Source organism: Microcaecilia unicolor, chromosome 6 (genome assembly GCF_901765095.1).
Source record: "Microcaecilia unicolor chromosome 6, aMicUni1.1, whole genome shotgun sequence".
NCBI lineage: Eukaryota > Metazoa > Chordata > Amphibia > Gymnophiona > Siphonopidae > Microcaecilia > Microcaecilia unicolor.
In genome coordinates, this window is record NC_044036.1 from 183,740,859 (window position 1) to 183,762,221 (window position 21,363).

Below are 21,363 nucleotides of genomic sequence, written 5' to 3' on the forward strand. Positions count from 1 at the left end.
AAGTAGAGAGAGCCTATCAGGAGACCGAACACAACACTTGCATTGTCTACATCATCTGTGAGATTAATAAACTGTAATAAATCACAGAAAACAACATGTAAACATAAGCAAAAATATGCCTTTCATATATGATTTTATGAGTTTATTTTACTATGTATGTTTTTATTGTCAACCACCTAGAATTTCAAGATAGTGTGGGTTACAATTTTGTTTTTTCAATAAATAAACATCTCTGAGATGTACGTACAGCATTGCAGGGATGTCTGCTTCCCATGCCTAGCTTTAGTGCCAGGTCTCCTGGTGGACCAAGAACAGAATTATCTAACAAAACATAGTAACATAGTAGATGATGGCAGATAAAGACCTGTACGGTCCATCCAGTCTGCCCATCAAGATAAACTCATTGTATGTGCTACTTTATATGTATACCTAATCTTGATTTGTCCTTGCCATTTTCAGGGCACAGACCATTGATGTCTGCCCAGCACTAGCTTTGCTTCCCAATTACCAGTGTTGCCACCCAGTCTCCGCTAAACTTCTGTGGATCCATTCCTTCTGAACAGGATTGCTTTGTGTTTATCTCACGCATTTTTGAATTCCGTTACCATTTTCATCTCCACCATCTCCTGCGGGAAGGCATTTCAAGTATCCACTACCCTCTCCATATCTGTACCACAAACCACCCAGAGGAGGTTTTACTGCCCACCACAAGGTGGTTCTGGGTTTCATAGTCACCTATATCCTGAAAACAGAAAGCCTATGTTTCTGCATACCTGCATCATAAATGCCAGACCCTTTCAAAGCCAGTAACCCAAGCAGCAATGCACCAGTGTGCCAGATACCTGGAACTTTGCTAGGAAGCTGTCTGTGAGTTGCTCAGTGTACACGAACACAGGGACATAGTTATTCAGCTCTGCCAGATGCACCCAGGATACCTCAGCACGATTTTTCCCAAGGTCATCTTCACTAAAATAAAACTGCAAAGGAATCAAACCGAAAAACTGGTGGTCAGTAATGTGTACATAGAGTTCCAAAAGTAAATGTGCAGACATACATATGGTGAAATGCAGCCAGGGGCTGCAAGTTATTTCGTAGAAAATCAAAAAAGACTAGAGAAACATACTCTGTTCAAATTCAGGCAAGTTTAAAGCCTGGGTCCCTTTAAAGGGGATTTAGACTACAATTCCCAGAAGGCCAGGTGGCCTGCAGCCAGGGAAGCTGTACTAAGCAGAGCTAGGTAAAACTGATGTGATGAATTGGAGGGCCTGATGACTTCTTAGCACTGCCTCCCTGGATAGAGGAAAGGGCATTTAAATGAGAAATAATTAAAATCAGCCACAAGGTAGCCTTTATGGCAAAGTGAACGGGAGTTTAAATGCCCATGGTCAGGTCTGAAGGAGAAGCAGAAGTTAAGGGTGGCGCAGCTATAGAAGATGGGAGGGAAAAAAGGGTGCGGTGAGTAGGTGAGAGACGAGACTGACAGGGCAGGCAGTGACCACAAACTACAGGAATTAAAGACATTATTTTGCCAGCGAAGTAAAGCCAAAAATGAGTTAAAGAGAGCAATAACCCACAGAATCCAAACGATAATGTGTGTAACTTGTGGAATACTATAAATTACACGCCTGTTTCCTGAATATTGGCAAGACCATTTACATCAGTTTTATGGCTGCTGCAATTACTCATGCCAAAACATATATGCACATATATACCCGTCAGCTGTTATACAGCGCTATTTAACCAGCCAGGAACGGCTCCTTAACTGGCTATCTGCAAATATTCGCGGTCAGTGCATAGAGGCTAACTGGCTATATCACATGATATAGCTGGCTAGCTGTGAATATTCAGAGCTTCACTGGCTAAGGGGCCCTTTTACAAAGGCTTGGGACTTAGCTGGTCTACTTCCCATGGGCTGAATATCATGCCCCCAGTGCCTACTTTCCTTTATAAATAGACCAAAACATATATGCACATATATACCTGTCAGCTGTTATACAGCGCTATTTAACCAGCCAGGAACGGCTCCTTAACTGGCTATCTGCAAATATTCGCGGTCAGTGCATAGAGGCTAACTGGCTATATCACATGATATAGCTGGCTAGCTGTGAATATTCAGAGCTTCACTGGCTAAGGGGCCCTTTTACAAAGGCATGGGACTTAGCTGGTCTACTTCCCATGGGCTGAATATCATGCCCCCAGTGCCTACTTTCCTTTATAAATAGATTCTGAATAAGCACCCCTTCATGGAACTGCCCTCTAGGTTTCCCAGAAAAATGTATACCAAAGAAAATGAGATACACAACAGAATCGCTAAGAGCCAGTCCAACTGCTGAGGGAAGTGCATGACAGGGGCGTAGTCAGACAGCAGATTTTGGGTGGGCCTAGGCAAGAAGTGGGTGGGCACCAAGTGTTCTCCACCCCATCAAAAAAATATCTCAGCTGGTGGAAAAATGCTTCTCTCCACCTTGGCAGTCTGCAGCAGACATGAACTGAAAACTGAGCATGCGTAGTAGGTGCCAGTATCGTGAAGAGCAGCATTTTCGTTACCATCAGGGGGAAGTCTTCAGCTGGCAGAGATTTGGATCCCCACCATCTACCGTTAAATGTATACTACTGTTGGGTGGGCCTGAGCCCTATGTGGGTGGGCCCCAGCCCACCCAGGCCCACCTGTGGCTATGAGTAGGCATGCCTCATGAAATAATTTCAAACCCCTCTGCATGTATCTGTATGAGATATATGAAGTGCAATCTCTGTGTATGCCGGCATCAGCATGCGTGTGTGCGTATGTCTATACATGTGAACACAGCTGAGAAACTCGCTGCTATGCTTTTCACACAGAGCTGCTATTCTTTTCTAGGTTTCAAGGTTTATTTAAAACTTGATATCCAATCCGAGATATAATTTCTAGTCGGACTATTAGAGGAATATCGATTGGAAAGATGGAATTGATCTGTTAATGACTCTTACTAAGCCTCGAACGTCGCTTGAGGATCTTTTGGAAGTATTTGAGGAGTTTGGAGACTACTCAGGGTTTAAGCTCAATCTAGATAAATCGGAGGCTCTGGCAATCCCATCGACTACCCGATTTCTCTGGAGAGAGGATTTTCCTTTGAGATGGGCAGATGGCTCGTTTCGATATCTGGGGGTCCTTTTGACAGCTCAAATGGAGGATATATACAAGCTGAATGTTAATTGGTTGATAAGTCAAACTGAACAACAATTGGAAGCTTGGAGGGAGCTACCTGTGCCATTGATAGTCTGTATTTGTCTTATTCGAATGGTAATTCTGCCCAGGTGGTTATAATCCCTGCAGGTTTTACCGTTGAAATTACTCCAGAAAGACATTAAGCGATTCTATCAGCTAGTGGGGCGGTTTTGTTAGGCAAGAAAGAAAGCTAAGCTGAAGTTGCACTTTTTGCTGTGGGCTTGGCAGCAAGGTGGATTGGGTCTCCCTAATTTACAATATTACAACCTTGCTAGCTTATTGAGAGTGGTGAGAGATTGGGTTTTCTCTTCGAACATACATTCTCCGCTAGAGTTAGAGAAAGCTTATTTTAGTCCTTATAACTTAATTACCTTACTGCATACAGAAAACACTTAGCTGCCAAAGTCATTTAGAAGTTGTATACTTTTGCTACCGTTATGAGCAACGTGGAGAATTTTGGCGAGGAAACTGAGGGGGTAAACCGAGCGTGTCAGAACTGTTGACTATAAGAGGAAATCCGATGTTCACGCCAGGGCTGGAAAATCCGGTTTTCATACAATGGGAGAGAAAGGGTTTTACATGTTTGAAGACAAATTTAGACGCTGAAGGGAAACTCAAACCTTTAAGACAACTCATACTTGGTGAGGAGGGAGACTGGGGGGACACTTTTGGCTACGGTCAGATAAAGCATTATATTCAATCCTTGGATGGGGAAGCACTTAAACTCCAATTAGGCGAGAAAATTAAGCAATTTTTTGATGAAATATCACATGAAGCCCCAACAATCTCGCAGCTTCAGAAGAGGCTATGGACCTTGACATCACAGGTGGGGTTGCCTCAACTCCGTCAGAGGTGGGAGGCAGATACGGGAGCAGATTTATCTAATTGGGACATTGAAGCCTATGTTAGGAGTATTCCCCAACTGATTAGTGGAGCAAGTTATAGAGAACTAGTATAGAAGGCCCGTTTCGGTAGGCAATGAAACGGGCGCTAGCAAGGTTTTCACGATATTTGTGTGTGTGAGAGTGAAACAGAGGGATTTGAAGAGTGTGTCTGTGTGTGTCTGATGGAGCATGTGTGTTTGTGTGTCTGAGAGATACAGAGAGTGTGTGTGGTGAAGTGATTTCCATGACCCTCTCTTTCCCTTGCTCAGTCTGTATGTTTGTGTTGCTGGCCCCGCCCCCGATTTCCATGACCCTCTCCTTCCCTTGCTCTCCGTATGTCTGTGTTGCAGGCCCCGCCCCCGAAGCCGAGTTCAATCATTTGTAGACAGCATGGTAGCACAGCAATTCGTTTGCTTTCGTTGTTTCGTTTTGAGGCAGACGGGTTAAGACAGATTACCTGCAGTTCCACATGAGCTCTTGGTGAAGCGGTTGCTAAGGGGGCGTGACTAATTGGTGACGAAGTGCCTGAAACCTGAAACACGGCTCCGTAGACAGCCAGCTGGCTTTGGCTGTTGTCTCTGCAGCTGCTCCTCCTCTCCCCTGTGACGTCGCTGCACTCCTACGGGGTTTTCCTGCAGGGGCAGTGACGTGCAGGGGCGAGGAGAAGCGGCTGCAGAGACAACAGCCAATGCCAGCTGGCTGTCTACGCAGCTGTGTTTCAGGTTTTATTTTGTTTTTGCCTTTTTGTACAGGCTGCTGCTGCTCAACAGGAGAAGCAGCAGCGGCCGGTCAGCGTTAGTATTGGTGGCTGTGGGTGGTGAGGTGTTTGATGTGCCCGAGGGTGGTGGGGGGGGGGGTAGGGGCTTGTGTGTTGTGCTGTGGGGAGGGGCTTGGTTGATGCGCCCTGGGGGAGGGGCTTCTGTGATGCGCCTGCACTGAGGGGCTTTGCTGTTGCGCCGAGGGGGGGGCTCTGTGAGGTGATTCGTAGGCAGGGAGAGGAGTAGTGTTTCCCTACTCCTCCCCCTGCCTGGCTTGTAGTGTTGTAGATGCCCCGCCTTCGCGTCAAATGTGATGACCTTGTGGGCGGAGCAATGTGATTGGTTGAGTGCCATTGCTCCGCCCTCGACGTCATGACGTTAGACGCGGGGGTGGGGCAAACACTCATGGGCGAATTCTGGGTTTCACCACCATCATTTAGAACGTTGGGACTTGTGGAGGCTTCATAGAACGTTGGAGGTGCGTTTTATATAGAGAGATGTGCATTTAGGGTGACATACAGAGCCTATTTCACACAGGTTCAATTGTTTCGAACAGGAGGGTTTCATACACCAAAATGCTTGAAATGTAATTTCTTGGAGAACACTTTTTACCATGCATTTTGGGAATGCACAATGGTTCAGAACTATTGGCGGAAGGTAGTGAATTTCTTGAATTCATTAATATCACGTAGGATAGTAGGTACTCCTCTGCAATTGAAACTGGACTGCCCAGGTGCATTTCGGGGCCTAACCGCAGATGAAAGACTCTTATGTCGTAAGCTATGCTTGGTAGCGAAGAAATGCATATTACAATCCTGGACTTCAGATAAGCCCCCTGAATATTGGCATTGGCGCAATCAGGCATACCAACTAATGACATGGGAAGCAACAGAAGTAAAGGGCTCATGCCACCGTAAAGCGCGTTTTCTTAAACTTTGGGGGAATATGTTAGACACATTAACTCAGAGAGGATGGAGCCTTATACTTAATAAGTTATGAATGAGAGAGTTGATAAAGGTACACATTTATGGCCTTGTAACTAAATACACACATATGATGGGAATTAAGGGGAAAAGGGGATAGGGGGATATTGATAAGGGAATAGGGGGGTAGGGATAAGGACTAATAGGGATTGTCCATTTATTAATTTACTATAAAATGTTCCTTTGAGCGACGGTTTAACTGGAAGGTATTAAAACTATGTTGTGATTTGTTTTTCACATTCAATAAGGCCGAAAATTGATGTACAAACATAAAGATGTTTAATCTTTTGAAATATAGATAAGAACACTAAAGTGATACAGACAGACGATGTACTGTTTATCATAATACCTAGTTAGTTTCAACATTGAAAAAGCTGTACTGTATAAGTTTGGGCAGATCATAAAGGTGATCACTTAGTAGTTAAAAGGAATTGTAGTTTCCATGTTGTTTATAGGAGAATAGGAAGGGGGGGGACAAAACTAAAAGATTGATGACGGTATAGATCATTACGTATTTGCTGCAGACAATCTCTTATATTTGAATGTTATTGTTTCAATATTGAGTATGTGAATTCAATGTAGGTCATTAATAAAAAAACTGTTGAAAAATAAAACTTGATATCCCACACCTTGGCACCCCAACATAATAGCCCTCACCAAATAGCCCTGACAAAATAGCCTTGTTACACAACAGCCCTTGACAAAATGGCCCCTGTAACAAAATAGCCCCTAGCCCTTCACAAAATAAGAAGTATAGTAAAAACTCTGTCTTCCTCCCTCTGGGGGTTCAGCATCTCTTCTGCCCCTCTATCCCCCATTCCCTCATCTGAGCGCTCTCTTTCTTCAACTCCCTCTCCAGTGCAGCATCTTTCTCTCTCCACCCCTATGCTGTGTCATCTCTGTCCTACTCTATCCTTTCCTGAATTCTGGCATCTCTCTCTCTTCCTCCCCTTCCCATGGTCTGGAAATGCATCTCTTACCCTTCCTTCCAACCGCCTCCCAACATAGTCCAGCATCAGGCTTATTTTCAAAAGAGAAGGGCGCCCATCTTCCGACACAAATTGGGAGATAGGCGTCCTTCTCTCAGGGTCGCCCTAATCGACATAATTGAAAGCCGATTTTGGGTGTCCTCAACTGCTTTCCATCGCGGGGACGACCAAAGTTCAAGGGGGCCTGTCGGCACCGTAGCAAAGGCAGGACTGGGGCATGCTAAGAGATGAGTGTCCTCAGCTGATAATGGAAAAAAGAAGGGCATCCCTGACGAACACTTGGCCGACTTTACTTGGTCCATTTTTTCTTGCGACCAAGCCTCAAAAAGGTGCCCGAACAGACCAGATGATCACCAGCGGGAATCGGGGATGACCTCTCCTTATTCCCTCAGTGGTCACCAACCCCCTCCCACCCTAAAATAAAAACTTACATTTTTTTTTTTTGCCAGCCTCAAATGTCATACTCAGCTCCATGACAGCAGTATGCAAGTCCCTGGAGCAGTTTTAGTGGGTGCAGTACACTTCAGGCAGGCGGACCCAGGTCCATCCCCCCCACCTGTTACACTTGTGGTGCTAAATATGAGCCCTTCAAAACCCACCAGAAACCCACTGTACCCACATGTAGGTGCCCCCCTTCACCCCTTAGGGCTATGGTAGTGGTGTACAGTTGTGGGGAGTGGGGTTTTGGGGGCTCAGCACCCAAGGTAAGGGAGCTATGCACCTGGGAGCAATTTCTGAAGTCCACTGCAGTGCCCCCTAGGGTGCCCGGTTGGTGTCCTGGCATGTCAGGGGGACCAGTGCACTACGAATGCTGGCATCTCCCACGACCAAATGGCTTGGATTTGGTCGTTTCTGAGATGGGCGTCCTCAGTTTCCATTATCGCTGAAAACCGGGAACGACCATCTCTAAGGTCGACCTAAATGTCGAGATTTGGACGTCCCCGACCGTATTATCGAACCGAAAGATGGATGCCTATCTTGTTTCGTTAATACGGGTTTCTCCACCCCTTCATGGAGCCGTCTTGCGAGGACGGCCCCAGGAAAACTTGGGCGCCCCGTTCGATTATGCCCCTCCACGTCTCCCTCCTTCTCTTGCCGACCCTCCACGGGCTGATATCTCCCTCAACCTTCCCCCCTCCGGCAATCCTCCAACATTCCTGTGGTCCACCAGCAGCATCAACTGGCTCCAGAAGCATTCTCTCTGTTGTGTCCTGCCTACATTGACATAGGAAGTTGTATCAGATGAGGTGGGACAAAACAGAGGGAACGCTTCTGGGGCTGGCCAAAGCAGCTTGTTTTCCTTGTTAGCACTGTTGGTGGCTCACGGGAACATTGGGAGTGTCGCTGGGTGTGGGTGGGGGAAGTTTGAGAGAGAGATCCGACTGCACAGGGCAGGCAGGAGGAAGAGAGAGACATTCTGGACAGCGAGCACTGAAACTGAGGTGGCAAAGGGGTGACATACCTCGGCTCAAAGTAGCAGTGAGAGAAAGACACACAGTTGCAGGAGGAGGAACAGGAGCAGAACAGATAAATACTTGGGGGCGGCTCATCTGTCAGGGATTGATTTGCTGGGGGCTATTTTGTCAGGGGCTTTTTTTTACCAGGTACCCCACACCTCAATAAAATGTCTATGCCGCTTACAATACTAAAAGAGAGGACAGAGTTTTATTCCTGCCTCTCTACATGATGTGTTTGTGTTTCTGTGTATCCAAGAGGTGCAGCAACAAAGTAACCCCCTACAGTTTTTTTTTGTTTGTTTTTTGCAGTTTTCTCAGTAACCGCTTTGAATTTCAATGAGAAATTTTACGTACTTAGTCATCATACTGACGTATTACTGTTAATAACATTTATGTAACTTAAGCTGTGTTGATATTACTGACATTTTAGCATTACTACCTAGCGATTTTTGCAAGTTTAAAATGTTCAAGCTAAAATACAGTAAAATAACGTTATTCAAACTATATAATTAACTGTGTCAGAATTCCACAGTCACTGAATGCTCATAGTGTTCACCCTAGCTTTAACACTGGCTTTCAGTCGCTTTTTGGTAGGTCTTAAACAGCCCTGTCTATTGGTCCCCTGTGCCAGCCTGTCCCAGATCATCTACTGATACGTTGCTCATGATTTCTTTAAAAGCATTTCTGATCGGAATGGCAATGACAATATGATAATTTACAGATAAAATACAAATTATTCAAATTGCTTACAAAAGTCTATGCCACTATGACCTCATTAACATTTTTGAACATGAGAAAATTGCTGGGTGGTCACGTTAAAATGTCTGTAACTTTGCCATGTTTAAAGATAATCTCATTCCGGTACATAAATGTACATAGTAACAAAATAAAGCTATAACATTTCATGCTGAAATTTCAAGGGGTTACTGGGAAAACAGCAAAGCTTACTTTTTTTTTTTCCACACCCATAGGCCTATGTGTCTGTCTGCTTGTGTGTCCATCTGTGCTGGCTCTGTGTATATGTGACTGACAGAGGATAGTAAAGGGGAGGGGCAGTTTGAAAGACGCAATTCCAAAACTGCTGTGTTTCAAAGCGACAATGATTCTATGCTGCAGGCACTAAACTCCCTCTTCTATAGAAATTAAGGCTGCATGTTAATTGCAGTTAACTCTGCAATTAATGCATTAATTATTAATCGCCAGGGGCGAACTCACCATTAGAACAGCAGGGCAATGCCTGAGAACCCACAGCAGTAGGGGGTCCACTCTCCCATAGTTTTCATCTAGTTTAATCACTTTTGATAGGTGGTTAGGGGCCCATGACCCTTATTGTTGAGGGCCCAGATCACTGTCAGTCCGCCCGTTATTTGTAATTAAAAATGTTAATTACGTTGCAACATCTCACATCTCCTCCAAACATCTCTTCTGCTCTCTTCCACTCCCCACCTGGCACCTTTCCCACCCCCCACCTGCGATCAAGATCAGCCCCTCCCACCTCTACCTTAAAAGTGGTCTTCCATTTTTGCACATGTCCTGCCTGCAGTCTACTCTGAAACTTTCCCTCTGATCTGTGCTGCCCATGCAGAAACAGGAAGTGATATCAGAGGAGGCAAGAAGGGTCAGATCAGGGGCGTGGCCACGGGCGGGCCTGGATGGGCCCAGGCCCAGTCACTTTCCCTCCAGGCCCGCCCACCCAACACAGACCTCCCAAGTCTCCCGCGAAACACGCGACGCCAGCTCCCATTTCCGGCCACTGCTGCTTCTCCTGTTGAGCAGCAGCGGCCGCTACAGAAACAAAAAGAGTTAATTAAACAACCAAAAATGTTTTTAAAAAGTAAGCGCAGCACTGCAGGCAACCATCAGGCATTAGCTGTCAGCTCTGCAGCCGCTCCTCTCGCCTCTCACTTCGCTGCGCTCCTCTGGGGTTTCATCCAACATTTGATTAAAGTTTTTACCCCCTTTTTTTGAAGGTTCCTAGTACTTTTTGTTTTGCTGTTTGGACTTTTCTTTGGACTTTGCTCCCTCATTTCAACCCTGGACATAGCAACAGTATACATAAGAAGGCTATAATATATGGTCAGTACGTTTCAGAGTAAAATGTACAACAAAGAAAATGAAACAAAAATCAGAATTGTATGGGGGGCACTACATAGCAGCAAAACCATGTGGAGCAACCTCACGGAATTATGAGTGCATGTGTGTGTGTGTGTTGTGTATATCTGTGGGGGGTGTGTATTGTCTCCTTTATTAAAAACTATAGCAACTCCCTCCTGCCCACCTCAATTTGCCATTTTCCAAAATGCTGTGCCTGCCCCTTACTAGTACACTCGTGTTATTAACAATAGACTTGATCACAAGACTGCCACTATGAGTTAGAGTATGCACGTTTGAAAAATGGCACTGCTGGGGCAGCAAGAACTGGTGATTAATCCTGCCCCTACTGGACCTCCAGGGATTTCCTGCAAATTCCAAAATGTAGGGGTAGGATGGAAGCTGCAGGAGTTGTAATCATTTCTTAATTAAGGGGGGACTTTATTTACACTACCTGTCACAAGATCAGGGTCAGGGTAGAGAGAGATCGGTGACCCCTTACCGCTAACCATCAGGGATTTTGGGCACAGGAGGAAAGGAGAACTTTTCATTTGGCCTTGCCAGCTCCTTTAAATTCCTCCTTGAGAGCATCCAATTTCATGTTGGCGGCCCAGTATTCCTGGGGCAAATTAACTATACCTCTTGAGAGATCTGTGAGAGATTTCAATGCTATTTCTTTAGCACAATTAAAACTATTAAGAGTTACAGAAGAGTCTTGTTTTAGTGACTGTTTGCCCTCTTTTCCCCTACCTGTGAGGACAAATCACACCAATGTATACAGTCCATATCGTGAATTGTCACCGATTTGACCCCAGACAAGATGATATTCTTGGCAATCTCAACCCCTAGCCCCTTCATCCCAGAGATAAGAACATCAGAGGAGACCATCTTTCGCATTGCCTCATGACCAAGAACATACCTGTAGAGAAAAACAAAAAGATTGAAGCTCTCAAGATCTCTTAGAACCAAACAAGACAACATTTGGGTATTTTCAGCTCTGGGAAGTAGCTCTCGTGATCATCCAGTCTTTACAATCTCCAGTCATCTGCAGATGACATAAAACTATTTAAAGTTGTTAAAACACAAGTAAGCTGTGAAGAACTTTAGAAGGATTTTGCCAGATATGAAAACTGAACCAAAATAATAGGGGAGTTTTTTATTTTGTTTTTTTAGTGTGTATACAAGGAACATATGCCCACAGAAACAACTACCAATCTGACCCTTACATACTGAAGAACTATTAATCAAACCTATAGGTAACAGTAATGATAAAAGGGATGGGAAAGTCCACCAGCATATAACTAACCCAGAAGACTAAGGAAAGCCACTGCTTATTCCTGGCAGCAAGCAATAAGGAATGGATCTATTCTTCGGGATCTGTCAAGTGCTTTTTTTCTTAACCCAGACTGTCCACTCACAGAGATAAGAAAAAAAAAAAAAAACAAAGATCCACCAACAGGATGCAGGATCCGAGACAACATGGTTTTACCAAAGGTAAATTGTGCCAAACGAATCTCATTGAATTCTTTGACTGGGTGACTGGAGAATTGAATCAGGGACCTGCTATAGACGTACATAAGTAATGCCATACTGGGAAAAGACCAAGGGTCCATCGAGCCCAGCATCTTGTCCACGACAGCGGCCAATCCAGGCCATGGGCATCTGGCAAGCTTCCCAAATGTACAAACATTCTAAACATGTTATTCCTGGGATTTTGGATTTTTCCAAGTCCGTTTAGTAGCGGTTTATGGACTTGTCCTTTAGGAAACCGTCCAACCCCTTTTTAAACTCTGCTAAGCTAACCACCTTCACCACATTTTCCGGCAATGAATTCCAGAGTTTAATTACACGTTGGGTGAAGAAACATTTTCTCCGATTTGTTTTAAATTTACTACACTGTAGTTTAATCGCATGCCCCCTAGTCCTAGTATTTTTGGAAAGCGTGAACAGACGCTTCACATCCACCTGTTCCACTCCACTCATTATTTTATATACCTCTATCATGTCTCCCCTCAGCCGTCTCTTCTCCAAGCTGAATAGCCCTAGCCTCCTTAGTCTTTCTTCATAGGGAAGTCGTCCCATCCCCGCTATCATTTTAGTCGCCCTTCGCTGCACCTTTTCCAATTCTACTATATCTTTCTTGAGATGCGGCGACCAGAAATGAACACAATACTCAAGGTGCAGTCGCACCATGGAGCGATACAATGGCATTATAACATCCTCACACCTGTTTTCCATACCTTTCCTAATAATACCCAACATTCTATTCGCTTTCCTAGCCGTAGCAGCACACTGAGCAGAAGGTTTCAGTGTGTTATCGACGACGACACCCAGATCCCTTTCTTGGTCGGTAACTCCTAACGTGGAACCTTGCATGACGTAGCTATAATTCGGGTTATTTTTTCCCACATGCATCACCTTGCACTTGCTCACATTAAACGTCATCTGCCATTTAGCCGCCCAGTCTCCCAGTCTTGTAAGGTCCTCTTGTAATTTTTCACAATCCTGTCGCGAGTTAACGACTTTGAATAACTTTGTGTCATCAGCAAATTTAATTACCTCGCTAGTTACTCCCATCTCTAAATCATTTATAAATATATTAAAAAGCTAGCACAGACCCCTGAGGAACCCCACTAACTACCCTTCTCCATTGTGAATACTGCCCATTTAACCCCACTCTCTGTTTCCTATCCTTCAACCAGTTTTTAATCCACAATAGGACATTTCCTCCTATCCCATGACCCTCCAATTTCCTCTGTAGCCTTACATAAGGTACCTTGTCAAACGCCTTTTGAAAATCCAGATACACAGTATCAACCGGCTCCCCTTTGTCCACATGTTTGTTTACTCCTTCAAAGAATTGAAGTAAATTGGTCAGGCAAGATTTCCCCACACAAAAGCCGTGCTGACTCGGTCTCAGTAATCCATGTCCTCGGATGTGCTCTGTAATTTTGTTTTTAATAATAGCCTCTACCATTTTCCCCGGCACTGACGTCAGACTCACCGGTCTATAATTTCCCGGATCTCCCCTGGAGCCTTTTTTAAAAATGGGCGTTACATTGGCCACCCTCCAATCTTCCGGTACCACGCTCGATTTTAAGGATAAGTTGCATATCACTAGCAGTAGCTCCGCAAGCTCATTTTTCAGTTCTATCAGTACTCTAGGATGAATACCATCCGGTCCAGGAGATTTGCTACTCTTCAGTTTGCCGAACTGCCCCATTACGTCCTCCAGGTTTACCGTGAAGTCAGTAAGTTTCTCCGACTCGTCCGCTTGAAATACCATTTCCGACACTGGTATCCCACCCAAATCTTCCTCGGTGAAGACCGAAGCAAAGAATTCATTCAGTCTCTCCGCTACGTCTTTGTCTTCCTTGATCGCCCCTTTTACCCCTCGGTCATCCAGCTGCCCAACCGATTCTTTTGCCGGCTTCCTGCTTTTAATATACCGGAAAAAATTTTTACTATGTTTTTTTGCCTCTAATGCTATCTTTTTTTCGTAATCCCTCTTGGCCTTCTTTATCTGCGCCTTGCATTTGCTTTGACACTCCTTATGCTGCTTCTTGTTATTTTCAGACGGTTCCTTCTTCCATTTTCTGAAGGCGTTTCTTTTAGCTCTAATAGCTTCCTTCACCTCACTTTTCAACCAGGCCGGCTGTCTTTTGGAGTTCCGTCTTTCTTTTCTAATTCGCGGACTATGTATGGCCTGGGCCTCCAGGATGGTATTTTTGAACAGCGTCCACGCCTGTTGTACAGTTTTTACTCTCTCAGTTGCCCCCCTAAGTTTTTTTTTTTACCGTTCTTCTCATTTTATCATAGTCTCCTTTTTTAAAGTTAAACGCTAACGTATTTGACTTTCTGTGTACAGTTACTTCAAGGTCGATATCAAAACTGATCATATTATGGTCACTGTTATCAAGCGGCCCCAGTACCATAACGTCCCTCACCAGATCATGCGCTCCACTAAGGACCAAGTCTAGAATTTTTCCTTCTCTCGTTGGCTCCTGCACCAGTTGCTCCATAAAGCTGTCCTTGATTTCATCAAGGAATTGTATCTCTGTAGCGTGTCCCGATGTTACATTTACCCAGTCTATATTTGGATAATTGAAGTCAACCATTATTATCACATTGCCCATTTTGTTCGCGTCTCTGATTTCTTTTATCATTTCTGTGTCTACCTGCTCATCCTGGCGAGGCGGACGGTAGTACACTCCTATCACCATTTTTTTCCCTTTTATACATGGAATTTCAACCCACAATGATTCAAAGGTGTGATTTGTGTCCTGCTGAATTTGTAATCTATCTGAGTCAAGGCTCTCGTTAATATACAATGCTACCCCTCCACCAGTCCGGTCCACCCTATCACTACGATATACTTTGTACCCCGGTATGACAGTGTCCCACTGGTTATCCTCCTTCCACCAGGTCTCAGTAATGCCTATTATATCCAATTTTTCGTTTAGTGCAATATATTCCAACTCTCCCATCTTATTTCTTAGACTCCTAGCATTTTCATATAGACATTTCAGAGTATGTTTGTTGTTCTTATTTGCATGATGCTTAGTACCTGACACTATTGATTTGACATCTTTTGTCTGATCTTTAGTTGTATTTAAGGGCACCTGGTCTACCACGGTCTGTTGTGCAACCTCACTATCCAGAAACCCTATCTTCCCTGTTTGTGAGGTATCTTTGCAAGATACCTTTTCCCAAATCATGCGCTTTTGAGCGACTGTCGGCCTTCCCCCATTTCTAGTTTAAAAGCTGCTGTATCTCCTTTTTAAATGCCGATGCCAGCAGCCTGGTCCCACCCTGGTTAAGGTGGAGCCCATCCTTTCGGAATAGGCTCCCCCTTCCCCAGAATGTTGCCCAGTTCCTAACAAATCTAAAACCCTCCTCCCTGCACCATCGTCTCATCCACGCATTGAGACTCTGGAGCTCTGCCTGTCTCTTGGGCCCTGCACGTGGAACAGGTAGCATTTCAGAAAATGCTACCCTAGAGGATCTGGATTTGAGCTTTCTACCTAAGGAGCCTAAATTTGGCTTCCAGAACCTCTCTCCCACATTTTCCTATGTCATTGGTACCCACATGTACCAAGACAGCGGACTCCTCCCCAGCACTATCTAAAATCCTATCTAGGTGACGCGTGAGGTCCGCCACCTTCGCACCAGGCAGGCAAGTCACCAGGCGATCCTCACGTCCACCAGTCACCCAGCTATCTATATGCCTAATGATCGAATCACCAACTACAACAGCTGTCCTAACCTTTCCCTCCCGGGCAGCACTTGGAGACATATCTTCGGTGCGAGAGGATAGTACATCCCCTGGTGGGCAGGTCCTGGCTACAGGAGTACTTCCTACTTTACCAGGGTGATGCTCTCCTTCTAGGAGACCTCCCTCCTCCAAGGTAGCACAAGGGCTACTAGACTGAAGGTGGGACTTCTCTACAACATCCCTGTAGGTCTCCTCTATGTACCTCTCTGTCTCCCTCAGCTCCACCAAGTCTGCTACTCTAGCCTCAAGAGAACGGACACGTTCTCTAGGAGCTCTTTGCATTGGGCACAAACATATGACATCTCACCAACTGGGAGATAATCATACATGTGACACTCAATGCAAAAGACTGGATAGCACCCCTCTCGCTGCTGGACTGCTGACTCCATCTTAATGTTTTTGAGTTTTTCAATAATTTAAAACTTGCTACAGTATTAAGGATATTAGCCTAATATAAAAGTGTCTTTTACTTTATATAGTATATTGTATGATTTATTTAATATTTCCTTCTTAGATGGTGATGAAATATATTTAAAACTCTATAAGAGCACTCCTTGCTTGTTATCCTAATTACAATAACTGACTATAAATGAGGAGTTGTCCTAGGGGTGGGGGGAATACTAAATTAGATCCTGCAGTGGCTGTTAGATTCTGTTAATGCTGTGGTACAAAGTTTTTAAAACTAAGTGGAAAAGACTATGGAGATTAGCTGTTTTCTGTTAGCTAGACGTAATCTGTTAGTAGACGTAATCTACTTAGATTTCAGCAAAGCTTTTGACACGGTTCCCCACCGGAGGCTCCTGAATAAACTTGACGGGCTGAAGATAGGACCCGACGTGGTGAACTGGATTAGGAACTGGTTGACGGACAGACGCCAGAGGGTGGTGGTTAATGGAATTTGCTTGGATGAGGGAAAGATGAGTAGTGGAGTGCCTCAGGGATTGGTGCTGGGGCCGATTCTGTTCAATATATTTGTGAGTGACATTGCAAAAGGGTTAGAAGGTAAAGTTTGCCTTTTTGCGGATGATACTAAGATTTGTAACAGAGTGGACACCCCAGAGGGAGTGGAAAACATGAAAAAGGATCTGCGGAAGCTAGAAGAATGGTCTAAGGTTTGGCAATTAAAATTCAATGCAACAAAATGCAAAGTGATGCACTTAGGGAGTAGAAATCCACGGGAGACATATGTGTTAGGCGGTGAGAGTCTGATATGTACGGACGGGAAGAGGGATCTTGGGGTGATAGTATCTGAGGATCTGAAGGTGACGAAACAGTGTGACAAAGCGGTGGCCGTAGCTAGAAGGTTGCTAGGCTGTATAGAGAGAGGTGTGACCAGCAGAAGAAAAGAGGTTTTAATGCCCCTGTACAAGTCGTTGGTGAGGCCCCACCTGGAGTATTGTGTTCAGTTTTGGAGGCCGTTTCTCGCTAAGGATGTAAAAAAATTTGAAGCGGTGCAAAGAAAAGCTACGAGAATGGTATGGGATTTGCGTATGAGGAGAGACTTGCTGACCTGAACATGTATACTCTGGAGGAAAGGAGAAACAGGGGTGATATAATACAGACGTTCAAGTATTTGAAAGGTATTAATACGCAAACGAACCTTTTCCGGAGATGGGAAGGCGTTAGAACTAGAGGACATGAAATGAGATTGAAGGGGGGCAGACTCAAGTAAAATGTCAGGAAGTATTTTTTCCACGGAGAGAGTGGTGGATACTTGGAATGCCCTCCCGCGGGAGGTAGTGGAGATGAAAACGGTAACCGAATTCAAACATGCGTGGGATAAACATAAAGGAATCCTGTTCAGAAGGAATGGATCCTCAGAAGCTTAGCCAAGATTGGGTGGCAGAGCCGGTGGGGGGAGGCGGGGCTAGTGCTGGGCAAGACTTCTACGGTCTGTGCCCTGAAAATGGCAGATACAAATCAAGATAAGGTATACACAAAAAGTAGCACATATGAGTTTATCTTGTTGGGCAGACTGGATGGATCGTGCAGGTCTTTTTCTGCCGTCATCTACTGTGTAACTATCAGGCTTATTTTCGAAAGTGATCGCCGGCGATCTTCCGACATAAATCAGGAGATGGCCGGCGATCTCTCAAAAGCGGCGAAATCCGTATAATTGAAAGCAGCTTTTTTGACACCATCGCTGCTTTCCCGTCATCGCGCCGGCAAAATTTCAAGGGTCGTGTTGGCAGTGTAGCGAAGGCGGGACATGGACGTGCATGGGCATAGCTACCAGAAGGCCGGCTTTCGTGTATAATGGGAAAAAAAAAGCGGCGTTAAGCAGTATTTCGCCGGGTTTACTTGGTCCTTTTATTTTCACGACCAAGCCTCAAAAGGTGCCCCAACTGACCAGATGACCACCGGAGGGAATGGGGGATGACCTCCCCGTAGTCCCCCAGTGGTCACCAACCCCCTCCCCACACTAAAAAAGTAAAAATAAAACCTTTTTTTTACCAGCCTGTATGCCAGCCTCAAATGTCATACCCAGCTCCCTGACAGCAGTAAGCAAGTCCCTGGAGCAGTTTTTAATGAGTGCAGTGCACTTCAGGCAGGCAGACTCAGGTCCATCCCCCCCCCCCCCTACCTGTTACACTTGTGGTGCTAAGTGTTGAGCCCTCCAAACCCCCCAAAACCCACTATACCCACATGTAGGTGGCCCCTCTTCACCCATAAGGGCTATGGTAATGGTGTAGAGTTGTGGGGAGTGGGTTTGGGGGGGGGGGATTGGAGGGGTTCAGCACCCAAGGTAAGGGAGCTATGCACCTGGGAGCTATTTGTGTATTTTTTAAACATTGTTAGAAGTGCCCCCTAGGGTGCCCGGTTGGTGTCCTGGCATGTCAGAGGGACCAGTGCACTACAAATGCTGGCTCCTCTCAGGACCAAATGCCTTGGATTTCACCAGGTTTGAGATGGCCGGCATTTTTTTCCATTATCGCTGAAAAACAAAACCGGCGATCTCAAACCCGGCGATCTCTGGCATTTGGCCGGGCTAAACCGTATTATCGAAAAAGAGATGGCCGGCCATATTTTTCGATAATACTGTTCCAGCCAGCTGTTGCGCCGCCGCCAAAATAGATCGCCGGCGATGTTCGATTATGCCCCTCCAAGTAACACAGCATCCTATGTTAGAAAGTAAACGAGCAGAAAAACTGAGACAGACGCAGGAGTGAAAGAATGAGGAGGAGGAAGCAGGTAAATTAAACTAGTTCACTGCTGCTCTGGATCCTCAGCAAGTAGGGGGGAGGGGGAATGGAGGAGAGATGCAAAAAGCTGGCGGAAAGGGATGATAAAGAAGATATGCTGAAGAGAGCTACTGCTCCAATACTTGTCCCAGAAGCCAAAATCTCTTGCTATGTGACTGGCAGCACTCATGGAAGTTATGTTTGGGATGCAGTAGAGTGTAGAATGTAGGAGAGAGCGACAAAACTCTCAAAGACACCAAAACGCTTTTCAGAGGTCTGTAATTATCACCACATCTTCAACCTCCAATGTAAGAAGATTTACCCATGGACCTCAGCTGAGCCCCTTACTGAATCATTACTTTACACCAGCAAGACTTACGCACACACCTCCTCATTAGTCACTTGGTAAAAATTTCATACTGTTAAAAACTTTTTTTTTAAACTTTTTAAAATTATTTTTCTCTCTCACAATACACTCTTAAATATAACTTAAATATGGTTTAAAAACCAATACTTATCAAGATGTTAATTCAATCTGCTGGGGGTCTTAAAGTCCGATAGACTATGTTTCGCTTTATCAAGACATACCCCCTAAAAATGACAAAGGCATTGGTTATCTATAAAACCCATATCCATGTCATAAATTCATCAAATTAAAAAAAACTAGCTTCAAAAATATCTGCTCCAAACGATGCCAGCATTTCACAGCCAACAACTCACCTTGCTTCAAAATGGCAATGGCTTAGAAGATACTAAATTATTGTGAACGAAATTGGATCTTTACGTTAAATACAGTATCCCCTAAGACTCTGAATTTAGAAACAGAATGAACGTTAGTGTGACCTATAGCTCTGTGATAGGTTAGTTGCCCAGATCATGTGATATGTCAGAGAGCTACCAGGTACTTCTTAGCCAGGATCAGGTGACCCTCAGGGGGAGGAATGCTGGCTTCGGCCTAACCCCTGGTAAGCCTTTTCTTGGTTGAGAGGTGCCCAGCTCTCCCACCGGTTGCCTTCTCAGGTGCCGTGGAGGACTTGCAGCTCATCTGCATATCCTCGGAGCCTTCGCCAGAGTGACTCCCAGGTCCGTTCCGATCCACTCGGGGCCTCTGCTCAAGGTGCCGCGAAAGCTTTCCTTCTAATAAGTTCTGGGAGAAGAGGATATTTCTCTGGTAAGTGAACAAATTTTGCTTGTGCTTTCGGAACTTGAAGATTGGGGTTTAAAGGAGGAACTGTAAGTTAGTGATAGGCTGATATCCTTAATACTTTAGCAAGTTTTAAATTACGGAAAAACTCAAAAACACTAAGATGGAGTCAGCAGTCCAGCAGCGAGAGGGGTGCTATCCAGTCTTTTGCATTGAGTGTCACATGTATGATTATCTCCCAATTGGTGAGGTGTCATATGTGTGTGCCCGATGCAAAGAGCTCCTAGCTCTCAGAGAACGTGTCCGTTCCCTTGAGGCTAGAGTAGCAGACTTGATGGAGCTGAGGGAGACAGAGAGGTACATAGAGGAGACCTACAGGGATGTTGTAGAGAAGTCCCACCTCCAGTCAGGTAGCCCCCGTGCTACCTTGGAGGAGGGAGGTCTCCTAGAAGGAGAGCATCACCCTGGTGAAGTAGGAAGTACTCCTGTAGCCAGGACCTGCCCACCAGGGGATGTATTATCCTTTCGCACCGAGGATATATCTCCAAATGTTGCCCGGGAGGGAAAGGTTAGGACAGCTGTTGTACTTGGTGATTCGATCATTAGGCATATAGATAGCTGGGTGGCTGGTGGACGTGAGGATCGCCTGGTGACTTGCCTGCCTGGTGCGAAGGTGGCGGACCTCACGTGTCACCTAGATAGGATTCTAGATAGTGCTGGGGAGGAGTCCGCTGTCTTGGTACATGTGGGTACCAATGACATAGGAAAATGTGGGAGAGAGGTTCTGGAAGCAAAATTTAGGCTCTTAGGTAGAAAGCTGAAATCCAGATCCTCCAGGGTAGCATTTTCTGAAATGCTACCTGTGCCACGCGCAGGGCCCAAGAGACAGGCAGAGCTCCAGAGTCTCAATGCGTGGATGAGACGATGGTGCAGGGAGGAGGGCTTTAGATTTGTTAGGAACTGGGCAACATTCTGGGGAAGGGGGAGCCTATTCCGAAAGGATGGGCTCCATCTTAACCAGAGTGGGACCAGGCTGCTGGCATCGGCGTTTAAGAAGGAGATAGAGCAGCTTTTAAACTAGAAATGGGGGGAAGGCCGACAGTCGCTCAAAAGAGCATGGTTCGGGATAAGGTATCTTTCAAAGATATCACCATAACAGGGAAGATAGAGTATCCTGATAGTGAGGTTGCAAAAGAGATTGTAGTAGATCGGGTATCTTTAAATAACAATAAAAATCAGACAAAAGATTGCCAATTAATACTGTCAAGTACTAAGCATGATGTACTTAGGAACAACAAACATAGTTTGAAATGTCTATATGCGAATGCCAGGAGCCTAAGAAATAAGATGGGGGAGTTAGAATATATTGCACTAAATGAAAAATTAGATATAATA

At 45.1% G+C, this 21,363-nt stretch overlaps 1 protein-coding gene across 1 annotated transcript in view; it reads right to left on the reverse strand.

Annotated features, from left to right (window-relative positions):
- The window catches only part of UBA7 (ubiquitin like modifier activating enzyme 7), a 411,248-nt gene that overhangs the window by 359,733 nt on the left and 30,152 nt on the right, over positions 1–21,363 (reverse strand). The window contains 2 exon segments of the mRNA XM_030206492.1: positions 843–977; positions 11,118–11,286. Of these exon segments, the coding sequence (XP_030062352.1) occupies positions 843–977; positions 11,118–11,286 (304 nt within the window).